General features: G+C 37.0%; 1 protein-coding gene across 1 annotated transcript; it reads right to left on the bottom strand.

The window, feature by feature from the left end:
- Positions 1–3,832: 3,832 nt before the first annotated feature.
- Positions 3,833–10,281, bottom strand: LOC133681712 (probable histone-arginine methyltransferase 1.4). The gene is made up of 15 exons (XM_062104820.1): positions 9,796–10,281; positions 9,297–9,365; positions 8,880–8,979; positions 8,201–8,344; positions 7,897–8,000; positions 7,701–7,799; positions 7,545–7,614; positions 7,173–7,269; positions 6,429–6,483; positions 6,082–6,165; positions 5,783–5,860; positions 5,284–5,387; positions 4,981–5,153; positions 4,752–4,903; positions 3,833–4,174 (listed from the first exon to the last, which is right to left on the bottom strand). The coding sequence occupies exons 1-15, from the start codon at positions 10,015–10,017 to the stop codon at positions 4,091–4,093; spliced, it is 1,635 nt and encodes a 544-aa protein (XP_061960804.1). The 5' UTR covers positions 10,018–10,281; the 3' UTR covers positions 3,833–4,090.
- Between the last annotated feature and the right edge of the window lie 2,088 nt (positions 10,282–12,369).

Here is a 12,369-nt window from a genome sequence, read left to right on the forward strand (position 1 = left end):
GCGACAGTGGTGTCGCACCAGCCACAAGTTTAATCTTATGATCAATAGCCCGTCTTGGTGGAAACTTTTCGGCAACTCTAGAGGCATCACATCCCTTTACCCCTCCAACAACCCAGCAATAACATCAGGCACTGACCCAACGTGTTCTGACTCCTCAGTCATGGTTACTGCCAAGAACACTTCACCACCCTTCTTCAAGGCCTTGCTGATCGTGATGGCTGAAACCAAGCTACTTCCGTCCTTTCGACTTTCAGCCACCACTGCCTTATGACAACAACAAAATAGGGGAACAACTCGTTCGTAAGCGGAATCCCATCTAAGTGAGGAATCAACGCAATCTTGGCTCTCTTTAGAAAGTCTAAGCCAAAAATGACATCGAAGTCATCAAGTGTCACAACCAACAAGTCCTACTTTCCCTGACACTTATCCAGCACCATGGGCCATGCCCAGTATCCGTTGCGCCTTAGCATTCACTGCCTTCATCGATGTTTGGCTGTTACTCAAGCACAACCCAAGCTATGTCACCAACTTGTCGGCAACAAATGTATTCGTAGCACCAGAAGCCAACATAACAATTATCTCCCTATCATTGACTCTAATTTTAACATACATTAGAGTATCCATAGCACCCGACTTACCCTGCCATAACACATAAATCCATGCTAAGTCAGTTTCGACAAAGCTGGATTCGACCACCGAATCCTGTAACTCAGCAACCAAGCAATTTAGTACATGCATCGGGTTGATGTGCATGACTATATCCTCTTGTTCACTATCATCCACAAGAATTGCATTCAACCTTTCCTTTTTCGAGCATTCCCTCGCATAGTGTGGTCCACCGCAAATGAAACAACTTGCGTTCGACTTACTGAAGTCTTTACTCTGTTGCACATCAGCTTGCTTGCCCTTTCCCTTATAAATCCCAGGCTTATATCCTCCCCCACCAAACTTCTTTTTCTTCCTCTTTTCATCCCTCTTATCCCTAGTCTTGAATTTCAAGGGGACAGCAACAGAACCATCTCGCATCATCGTCTTGAAGTAGACCAAACTATCTACGGCAGCAATGACAGACGGTAAGTCTTTAACATTCTACCTTCGTAACTTAGTCTGTGCCAAGGCTGTAAACCTGACATGAAGTTGAATTGCTTATCCTCCTCAGACATGTTCTCTATGTCTAGGATCAAAGAACTGAAATCTTTGACGTAATCCCTCACTGATTTGTCTTGCTTTAATTTCTTCAGATCTTCCCTAGCCAACCAATACGTGTTGTTTTGCAAGAACTATTCTTTCAACTCTTGTTTCAAGCGATCCCAAGTCTCAATCTTGGGATGCCCCACATTCAGATCATCCTTGATCCGAGTCCTCCACCATAGCTTCACATCACCATACAAATACATCATCGTGATGTTTACCTATTCGTCAACCCCAATCCTAGCCACCCCGAAGTACTGCTCCATGTCCCACAAAAAATTTTCTAACTCTTTGAAACTTCTTGCTCCACCGAATGACTTAGGTTCTGGTATTCTAGGCTTGGACGTGCCACCACCCGTGGGGACAGTCGATACTACCCTCTTCAACACCGCAATCTCTCCCTCAAGAACCTGTATCTTGCGACTTACATCTGCCGCAAGATCCACATACTGCCTCACAACCCTCTCTGCCATCTCAACAGCATACGCAAGTCTGTAATTCACGGATTGATTTTCTTAGTGAGTCTCTCGCGAATCGTCTCCATACCTGATGGCATTAAACGTCAAACAACAATTTCCCAAACATAACGAGCCAAAGCTCTGATACCACTTGTCACGAGGATAAAATTTTTGTCACAATCTTAATCCCAACACGGAAGTCTAGTTCCGTTACTAGACTCAGCCTTCCTCCCAAGTCACTCGTGTTTGCTTAAGGTCTAAGTGTTTCGCACACCTAGAGGTTTTCCCCACAAACTCTTATCAATTTCAACAACCAAAAACACAAGCAATTGATCAAACACATCACAATAACAACACAAGCAATTTACGGGAACCAACCCAACCTTTATTAATCCATCAACAAAGGAATACACAACAACAATGTTTATGTGCTATGCGCAATCTGATCTGCATGCTACACACGTTTAGGCCCTATATAATACATCAACATACAATGGAAGTTACAAATGAAACTGCCCCTAAACAGATCCACTAACTCTAGACAACACATTCCAAAGACAACCAACTACTTCATAACTGCCCACAAGTAACTTCCTTGGTCTGCCACCCAACACACCAAATTGCCCAAACTGATTTCCTATGCTGCCAGCCCTCATGTGCAACCCAAGATACCTTAGATAGTCCATTGTCTAAGTCCAACGTGGTGCGAAGCATGAACTCACTGTTCGCACGCACCTGTTACACTCGCTGTCGAAATATGCACTGCCCACGCATGCTGCCTCTACACCTGCGTCCTTCCACTACCTAGCAGCGACTCATTGGCGCCCCCTCGGGCCTAACGCTGTGACGGTGACTATCCACTAGAATCAATTCCATCATCACCACCTACCAGTGATGGTGCTGGAGCAGAAGAAATTCTTTTGGGGCAGAGGGCTTGGTACTTCCCAGCCTCCCACCTGCTGCTACTGTGGCCACATTATCATCATCATCCTGAGTATACTAGCATTATTATCCACCATCATCATCACCATTGTCACCTACCACCCACTCACCAATGGTGTCCCCTCAGCCACCCATCAACACCAATGCTACCACCACTAAAATGTAATGCTCCCTTCCCTTTCCTGATTCTTGTGTAGCGAACAAGTTATTGTCATTTGAATGTTCCATAATGGTTACAAGTTATCTGATGAATGTTGGGTATTCATTACATCTCAGGCATTGCATCACATATTCATTACATCTCAGGCATGTTCAATGCCTTCCTTTTCAATTTACTGTCACTGTTACCTAAGTATTTCAATTCGTCAATCCACAATTACACGTAGAGACCACCAAACCCAATTTTTAATTCACTATCTGACACAACCTTCCTCACTCGAGTGGTAAAAGTGAGTTAGGGTTCTCTTAGAAGGTGACAGTTTGGGTTTGGTGGCCACTACTTCAAACTGTTATTCTTCCTCACTGTCTGATACAGGAACTTGGGATGTCAGACTATTATCTAGATTGATTATTTGATTTCCTTTTTTTCTTTTTATCAAGTCAATTAGTTTCTGCAAGTTCAGAACGATTTGTCTAGTCACTTTTTTATATTTTCCTTTGCTTAAACTTTCAGATGTTCAAACTATTCTTCCCCTCAGTCATTTATATGGAAATGTGCAGGTGTATATGCTGAAGCATGTGGAGGATGAGATTATTGAGACTATTCCATACACTGGTGAGTATCTTGTTCAAGGAAGCGATAGAGTTTGGATTGGTGTGTCACTTGCACGAGGCGTGAAATGTGAAAGATGCTGGAATTACACACCACAAGTTGGTTCTTTTGCGGAGCATCCAACACTTTGTGGTCGCTGCTATAAAGTAGTGGCTGCTCAACCAGAACCTGCTGTGGCAACAGTCAGCTGAGACTATAAATTAAGAGAAGCTTGACTGCATAAATCCAGTCGCAGTGAATCTAGAACAGAACATCTGACCTGTATAATCTTTCAGTGTAGTTGAGCTGGCTAATGCTTTTTAAAATTCTGATAATCAAGTTCGGAAATCACAGTTTTTACAGATCATGTTCGAAAGTCAATTGTAGATTTCATTGCACAATCGTATGCAGTAAGATACTCACTTCAAATAAATATTTTTTTGATATTTTATAATCATTTTAAAACTATATCAAAAATAATTTTAAAAAATAAAAAAAATAATTTTAATACATTTCCAAATAAAAAATACTTTAAAAAACAACAACAACCAACAACCACGCTCTCAAGCTCTCAAACAAAATAAATGGCAAACTCAAGTTTTTTCTAATTTACAAGGGAGCTGAAAACGGGGCAGGTGAACAGGAGTTCAATTAAAAAATGCAGAACCCTTGCATAGGTGAAGGAATTATATGTTACAAACATATGCCACGTTAAAAACTGTCACGCCTGTAAGGCTCCGTCATTAGCTTATTGGACCTGGGCATCCAAATTCTGAGGCGGCGGTTGTATCAACTCAGGCTCCTTTAAATCATCTGCCTGAATGTGTATATCCTGTGAAAAGACAAGTTGTGGCAGGTAACAAAATTAAAAATGCAAGCTGTTCTTTATCCAAATATCAAGAATTTATAAACATCCCTTCTGATTCTTATCCTACTACTTGCTGCAAATGAATATTTATTGGCTCATAACAATCAAATTATACCAAAATGCTACATACGGCCTAGTTTGGGAACTGTCAGACCTGGGTTGTCATTTGTTCAAGTATTATATTGGACCAAGTCATATGACGTCAAATAATACAACACACGGCATTTGATTCATAGCAGGCCAAAATAGAATACCCTTTAGTGGACTACGAACCTAAATCCCAAAACTTCACCCCAAAAGGAGGCTAAAATTATATACAATTCACATAGAAATGAAAACGCCTTCTGGTGTTCACCTTTCACATACCGGTACCTTCACAAAGGCATACAAGCATTGGAAAATAAGAGATAGTAACCTAAGGTGAGTAAATTCATGGATTTGGAGCATCAAGTTTTTTATTATTGATAAATCAATGTTCAGATTTTCTTCACCTAACCAATTGATCATAAAGATTAAAGCTGATGGTATAATTAGTCGTTACCTGTGCGTGTATTGGCTGGTGTGGTTGCTGATCTTGTGCCATTGCATAAGTTTGTGGTTGGGACATTCTGTAATATGGCTCTTTTAGGTCGAGTTTGCAAGATGATGTCTGGAGTATTCCTCCTTGCTCAGCACCGGGTCCCCACATTTTAGCTATTTGATTTCATCAAAACTTGTTAGAAAAAGAAGAAAACAGATCAGAAAGAAAAACATGAGAGGACAAAAACCACCTGACAAAGTTAAATATACAGTGTAACTCTGAGCATTGTGGGCAACCATCCGGAGCTGGCCAGTAATTTCTTGTCCTGCCACCACATAGAGTGGCTGAGACAGAACACAACGTAATTGGTACCAGTGGGTGGTAGGCGCACCAGGGGCAGTTGTAAGCCACCTTTGTACAGTACTGCAGATCAAGACAGTTCCCACATGAAGCCAATAAATGCATGGGATAAAGAACATGTAAAAAGCAGGCCTACTGCAGATGTAAAATGCAAACTTAACCTAAGGTAAAAAAGATCAGGACAAATACTTTCCTCCCATTAAATAACACATCGAACCAGCAAGCCAGCCCATGAACTCTGGTTCCTACAGAGGCTATGAATTTTAAAGGTATATCAATTTCATATAAGTCCTCTTCCTGCAGGAAGAAAATAGAAAAGTTTTGATGAGTTGAACCAAGTGATGTCGCCAGGGCAGTAACTTCATCTTGGAGAAAGGGACAAGAGTCACTCATAAAGCAAGAGTGAAGATCTAAAAGCTTTCGAAGTAAAACTTCTTTCAGGTGTACAGTCTCAACAGCACACCCTAAGGTGGAATACAAAGCCTATAGCAATAACTTTATAGAATGCATAGACAGGAGGTTGCTGTGCAGCAGAAACTGTTCAAACTATATGTCAACTAAACCTGAGGAATTGTATCTGAGGGAAATGAGTACAATAAAAACAGTCACTTTCCTTCATGATGAGGCATTATAAAAAAAAAAAAAAACTAGCAACAAGTGCAACTGCACAAGCAAGAAGGGTAAGGCTATACCTTTATTTCAGTAAAGTCTAAAACATGACTAATTGCAGGAGCCACCAATAATCTAGGATCAAAGGCATCCACAACAGGCTGCATGTAAGCAGAACGGATCCATCAGATAATCAGAAAAAAAGATCACAAGTGATTGTGATCATATTGCAAAATCAGAAGTAACAACTTAAAAGGTCTTTTCTCCACAGAAGACATGAACATGTTGGTTTAAAAAATAGGATGAGAGCATGTCTAAGCAAGTCAACCAATATGCAACTTAATGATTCAATCTACACCAGAAACGTGAAAGTAAATGAGACCTGAGAAAAGTATCCCCCGAATGCAGATGCATGCAAGGGTGTCAGATCAACTCCGTAATAGCCTTGTTGCTGCCAAAAGAGGGCCTACATTGACAAAACCAATAACAGGTAAGAAATTACAATTTGTTTCAACACGTGCTAATGGTAAGAATAGGAAACAGTATAAACAAGAGAACTCATGATATTAATGGGAAAACTTGACTACAATTGCAACATTAGGCATATTAAAATTAAAAAATCCACCAATCAGTCATGACTTTAAGATTGTCACCCAGCTAGAAAGAGGTGCACAGGCTGCCTCATGTTATTGATAAAATGACCTCAGCATAATTGATCCGGGTTCATACCTTATTCGCAATTTCAACAAATAAATATTCATCACTAAAAGGTGCCATGTGTATCCTGCAAAAGCAAGTAATTTTCACTAAATAAAACCTAAAATAGCAGACAAATTAAATTTGGGATTACAAGCACTGGATTCTGGAGCACAAGAGAATACATGCGTAAAGATACAAAATTATGCATTGACCATCAAGAGTAAACTGCTCGAGAAAATAAACAAAACGCATGCAGTTATGCACAGATTTATATTTTTTTCAGAAACAATAATGTCACGGAATGTTGGTGCTATCAACAAGCATACATTACAAGTCTGTCTCCAATAAGAAAGAAAGATCCCAACATTGCCAAAGGCTTTACAAGAAACGAAGTATAAGGGGAAGAAAGGGTCAAAAGAGCTGACTAGATGGTGCGATAACTTAAATAAATGAGAAATGGGAACGCAATTTATCCATCACATGAGGAAATTGAGTAAGAGGGACATGAGAAACCATCAGGAGAAAGCACGAAAAAATTGACTACACCTACATATTTTACGTGAAACAAGCAGGATCTAGATGAAGATACATACCACCATAATCATGAGGTTACTTCCCAATAGGAAGTTATCTAGCAATTGAATGAAAACAATCAAACTTTGCAGTAGGATCACAACTACCATGCTCATGTAGGTGTCATATATGCTTATGCAGAAATACATTTAAGATCTAAGAAATCAAGTAGAAAAGGAGCATTGAAGAGTCACCATTTACCTTCCAACTGTAGGAAACATTTTTCCATTTGGAACAAGAAACCTATCTCTTGCAATCACATAGGACTCCAACATTCTTTCATTGACTAACAAGGTACCTACAAGACAAGTCCCATAAAAAGTCACGAAAAATAAAAATCTGAACTTGCTATCCATAATAACACGGGATATTATCTGTCAATTCATTCAACCCCGGATACTTATTAATCTTATGGTAAAAAAAACTCATCCTCCATGCCAGCAGGAGAAGGGGCATTCCGGGGTTAAAATAAATAGCAAGGGAAAATCTATTGATGACAAAAAGCTGTTCGACATTATTAGAAAATTTCATCATCCAATGGGATGGCATAGTAAAGATGATTTATAAGTTTACCCATTGGTTCAGAGATCAGAATATCTGCTTTCTCTGGCAATTCAACATCCTCAACTTTACCCTTTATTACCTACATTCACATGACATATTGACTTATTCAAAATGAGATAAAAAATGGAATTTAAAAAAAAAGTACATGAAATAGCAAAGTCTCACTGTTATCTTTTCCCCAAGCGATGGGTTTCCAGCAATTAGTTTCCGGGCATACTCTGCCATTTCAGATGCTTCCACAGCATAGACATGCTTTGCACCAGCCTGATTGGAGCAAAGGAACCCATGATCAGCTTACAGAAGTACAGCAAGATTCTTACACATTGCATGATAAATTCAACTAGTCAAAATACAAATATACCTGAGCAGCAAAAAATGACAAAATACCACTACCAGCACCAACATCAACCACCACACGACCAAAAAAATCTGCACGATTCTCGATGACTGCAGCATAATAGGTTCCTGGAACATAAATTTTTTGCTTATATTGTCACTCACCATCTGACTCAAATCACGTGTCCATTATAGATTTACTTGACATTTTGAGGACATGCAGCAAACTAGAGAACATTGTGATTTGATAGGCTTTGTAAAGCTTAAGAAATTGAAAGCAAACATCTATGATAAGATCAAAAGGAGTGACATAATGGTTAGTGATTAACCTGTTCTCACATAATCTTGTAGCATGTTTTGCTGATGTAGCAATTGCCCATAGTAATGGAAATACATTTTGGCAGATGATGGTTCTATTTTATCATCAAACTTGCTTTTACAAGCAGTGACTGCTCCATCAGTTAGCAACGTTCCTGGAAAAGGAAATATGTAAATATCAGGAGCAAATTGCAGGTACTTATGGATTACGAAACCTGTTTTGACAACTTCACAAAACATAAGAGCAGTTAACAAAGAGTTCTTTGTCTGTTAAATTTTTCTTGAAGAAAACTTTCAAAAAGCTAGATGAAGGAAAGTCAAATACAAGTCCTAATCTAGACATAAAGTGGAAAAAAGGATTTTACTTTTCCATTTTTAAAGGCAAGGTTTTCCAAAGGACTAAGTATTTCAAGATTTTCACATTCAACAAAAGTTAAGTTCTTCCTCATATGGATATAGTTGTACGTGTATGGCTAATGCGACATGAATTATTTTAATTCATCTTGGGGTTCCAACTTCTATGATTACATATGCATTTATGGGCAAACTTCTAGAAACCAGTATTGAAGCAACGCAGTCAAAAGACATGAACTTCTAGAGAAAAAATCAGGAAAGGTGACAAAGGGGTGTCTCCGTATTATAACAGATAACTATCTATAATAAACCATGACAAAATTTCCAAAACAGCACCTTGAACAGTGACTTCCTTCTTCCATTGTTCAAATGCACAATGGAAGGCCCTGCTCTCCTCCTCATTTCTAAATTGGACAGTGACTCCTGTTGAAAATTTCTGGTAAAAAGTAAAACTGTTAACATTATGAACATAAAAGCTTCATCAATCATGCAATACCAATCAACAGTCAAATGCGTAGGAAAATAACTCTTCGCATGTGAGAATTGCCATATTGCAATTTGCATATCTCATGCCTCATGTAAAACCACGTAAGAGGAATTCCAAGTAACCCCACTATCTCAGCAAGTGAAATAAGATAGGAATGTAAAAAATGTTTCTTAATATAAAACCCCGAACGGGTCCCTTTTCACTGCATGCAGTAGGATGGAAAGAAAAAAGAACTACATAATCTGAATAAAAATAAAACTCCCTACCTCTTTGCCCGTGTCAGCACCTGACGCTTTGGTTATGCAAACTGATTGTAAAGCCCCTAGCTTGAATAACTGAACAAAACAAAACAAAACAAAAATAAAAAATAAATCATCTTCATTACTCATATATGATGATCTAATCAAAATAATTCCCCAATTTTTACAAAATAACCAAAAATTAACACTAATTCCGCATACTTAGCTCATCAATTAATACATTCCTTTACGATTTCTACCAAATGTCAACAACATTGCCGTACTTAAGAAAATAAAAAATAAACAATACTGTCATTGATCGATTCAATTGCCAAAAAATAAAACAAAACCAGCAATTAAACCCCGAAACACAAAATGCATATCTTTATACATTCCAATTTCTAAACCTAATTAAAAATATTATCGACCACACATTCCGTATCTTACATTACCATCTCGCACGCTTTCTCGGTAACCAAACAAAAAAAAAATCAAATTAAAAAAAAAGAAAATAATAATCACTGACCCGAGCAGTTTTGACATCAACACTGATAGAATCAGCTGATTCAGACTCTCGGTTAAATCGAAGCTCCACATCTCCATTGTCAGCGCTAAACCTAGCAGTTACCGGTACAGATTGAGAATCTGAACAAAACGACGACGAAGAAGAAGAAGAAGAAGAAGCGAGCTCAGTCATTGATGCTAAAGCAAACTCTTGTTGCTGTTTGCTTTGTTTTTGAATCTCCATTGCTGAAACCTCTCAAAACTCGGAGACGTCGTTTTTTTTTTTTTTTGGTTTTGTTTAATTCAAATTGAGGAGAGGAGGTGAGTAAGGTACAGTGATTCAGTGAGTGAGTGGAAATTAGGGTTTTACAAAAAACAAAAAACGAAAAAAGAAAAAAGCGCGAAGCTGAGACGGAGCTTTTTTATTAGAGCCGTCAAAGGGAGACAGGGCAGAGAACGTGATGCTAGCTTTGGCTTTTTTGTACGATGCATGGTTACTCAAGGGTTAACTCGAGACGAAGCCCGAGTTTCAGGTTAAGAGTTGATTAACCAGAATTAATCTCTCGATTTTTTTAAAATCAAAATAATATTATTTCTATTAAAAATAAGTTTTTTTTTTAAAAAAAAAAACAATTTACAAGTTGAAAATTTAGTTTTTTTTTCCTTTTATTCTTCTCAACTTGAACTGGTCGGGTCAGTGCCTATTGGGCCAATCCCAATTCTATAACTATTGTATGATTGTGAAAATCAAATATGGTCCCTTAAGTTTTAATACTTTATCATATTAATATCTATATTGTTTTTGGGTCAAATTGAACCTTGTATCAATTTTAATTCGTGTATATATATACGGTCCATGTCCTGCAAAACAGCTCATTAGTGTAAAGTGGCTCTTATAAGTTAAATTTCTCAATGTCAAATCTGTAGTTTCAAAAAAACTTCAATATGGCCCCCACAATAGTTGAATGGCAAGCCAAATCTAACGGTGAAGTGCAATTTTCAATTTTTAAGAATTTCTATAGGATATCTTCACATGTTGGAGAAGGTTTTCCAGAGGAAATATCGAGAGAAAATAATTTTTGAAATTAATTATTTGAAGATGGATTTCATCAACTTTCATTTTCTATTCATTAAAGCATAGGAAATTTTCAAAATTATACAACTAAAACTAAGATATTTTGATCTAAGAATATTAAAATAAATTAATATAAGTCTCTCCATCAAACTCAAATGGATTGGATGAATACTACAACTTTTGTTATGTTCATATTTATAAATAGATGAAGGACACATTTTTTAAGAAAAATGTTTAAATAATATTATTTTAACCTTTAAAAAAAAATCTTGAAAAAACATTATTTTGAATTGACCCGAATTAACTTTGTTAGGATAAATAACTTTGGGAGGGACATAAGAATTGATAAAATAAAAAATAGGGTTTAATTTGATGGTAGTTTTAGAGGGTTTGATAGGATAAATATCAATACTTATAGACCATGTGAGTTCTAATATTGCCGATAAGAGTTAGTTAAACATATGATGTATGTGTGTAAGTCGGGGGAGTTTTGGTGCATTGTCAATTGCAAAATCTATTGGTTTTTCATTGTTATATTGATTCGAGTTATAGGTACACGAGTGAGGAATGTTGAATATGGCTTGTAAGATCATATTGAATATGAGTCAGGTAATTATTTAGCAGTTGGTTAGTTAGTTTCAATTATGATGAATTTGATCTTCAAAAATCAAAACCAATTGAAATGTAATTTGATTTTCATAGTCTCTTTTATAGTTCATGTGGCTTGTCTCTTTTTTTAAAGGAAAACGTCTAAAGTATAAGTAAGATATCTCTGACTCATCAGGGATGGTGGGTTAGGCAGCTCGCTAAACCTATATATATCTAGGCTTAACACTTGGTTGAGCCCAGAGACGGTGGATCAGACAACTCGTCAAACCTATATATGCCTAGGCTCAGTGCTTGGCTGAGACTAGAGATGCTGAGTTATCTACTAGTTTAATATGTCTAGTAACCAATCGATTGGTTACATGTGACATTATTAAATTCATGTAAATACATATTTATTATTAATAAAAGCTTAATTTATCTTTAATATTCATATAATATTAGATTAATGAATCTAATATTTGATTTATAAATCTAGAATAATAATAAAGTCCATGAGACAAAAATGCTTTGCAAAGGAAATTATAAAGTTGTTATAATTATAAGATTCATATTGCATCAAATCATTATTCCTAAAATATTAATGGTCGATACTCTCTTAAATATTGAACATTTATTAGAGCCATAGAGATTGGTACATAATAATTTCTTACATTTATGCAAGGAAACAATTGTTCTTATAAGCTGAGGTATAATGGATACCTAGAACTAATATGTAGATATTTGTCATAAAACATGTGCACTAAACTGACCCATATGAGAGTTTCATATGGAGAAATCATTTATGTCTATGGAAAGGCTCACGTGACAGTTGTGTAAGTGATCCTTAAACTTAAGATCATTAAGTTATCTTATATATAGAATGTTATGTTTTGATCTTGTTATATGCTATCTTAATCGAGGAAATGAAAGAGT

This window comes from Populus nigra, chromosome 2, assembly GCF_951802175.1.
Source record: "Populus nigra chromosome 2, ddPopNigr1.1, whole genome shotgun sequence".
Lineage (NCBI taxonomy): Eukaryota > Viridiplantae > Streptophyta > Magnoliopsida > Malpighiales > Salicaceae > Populus > Populus nigra.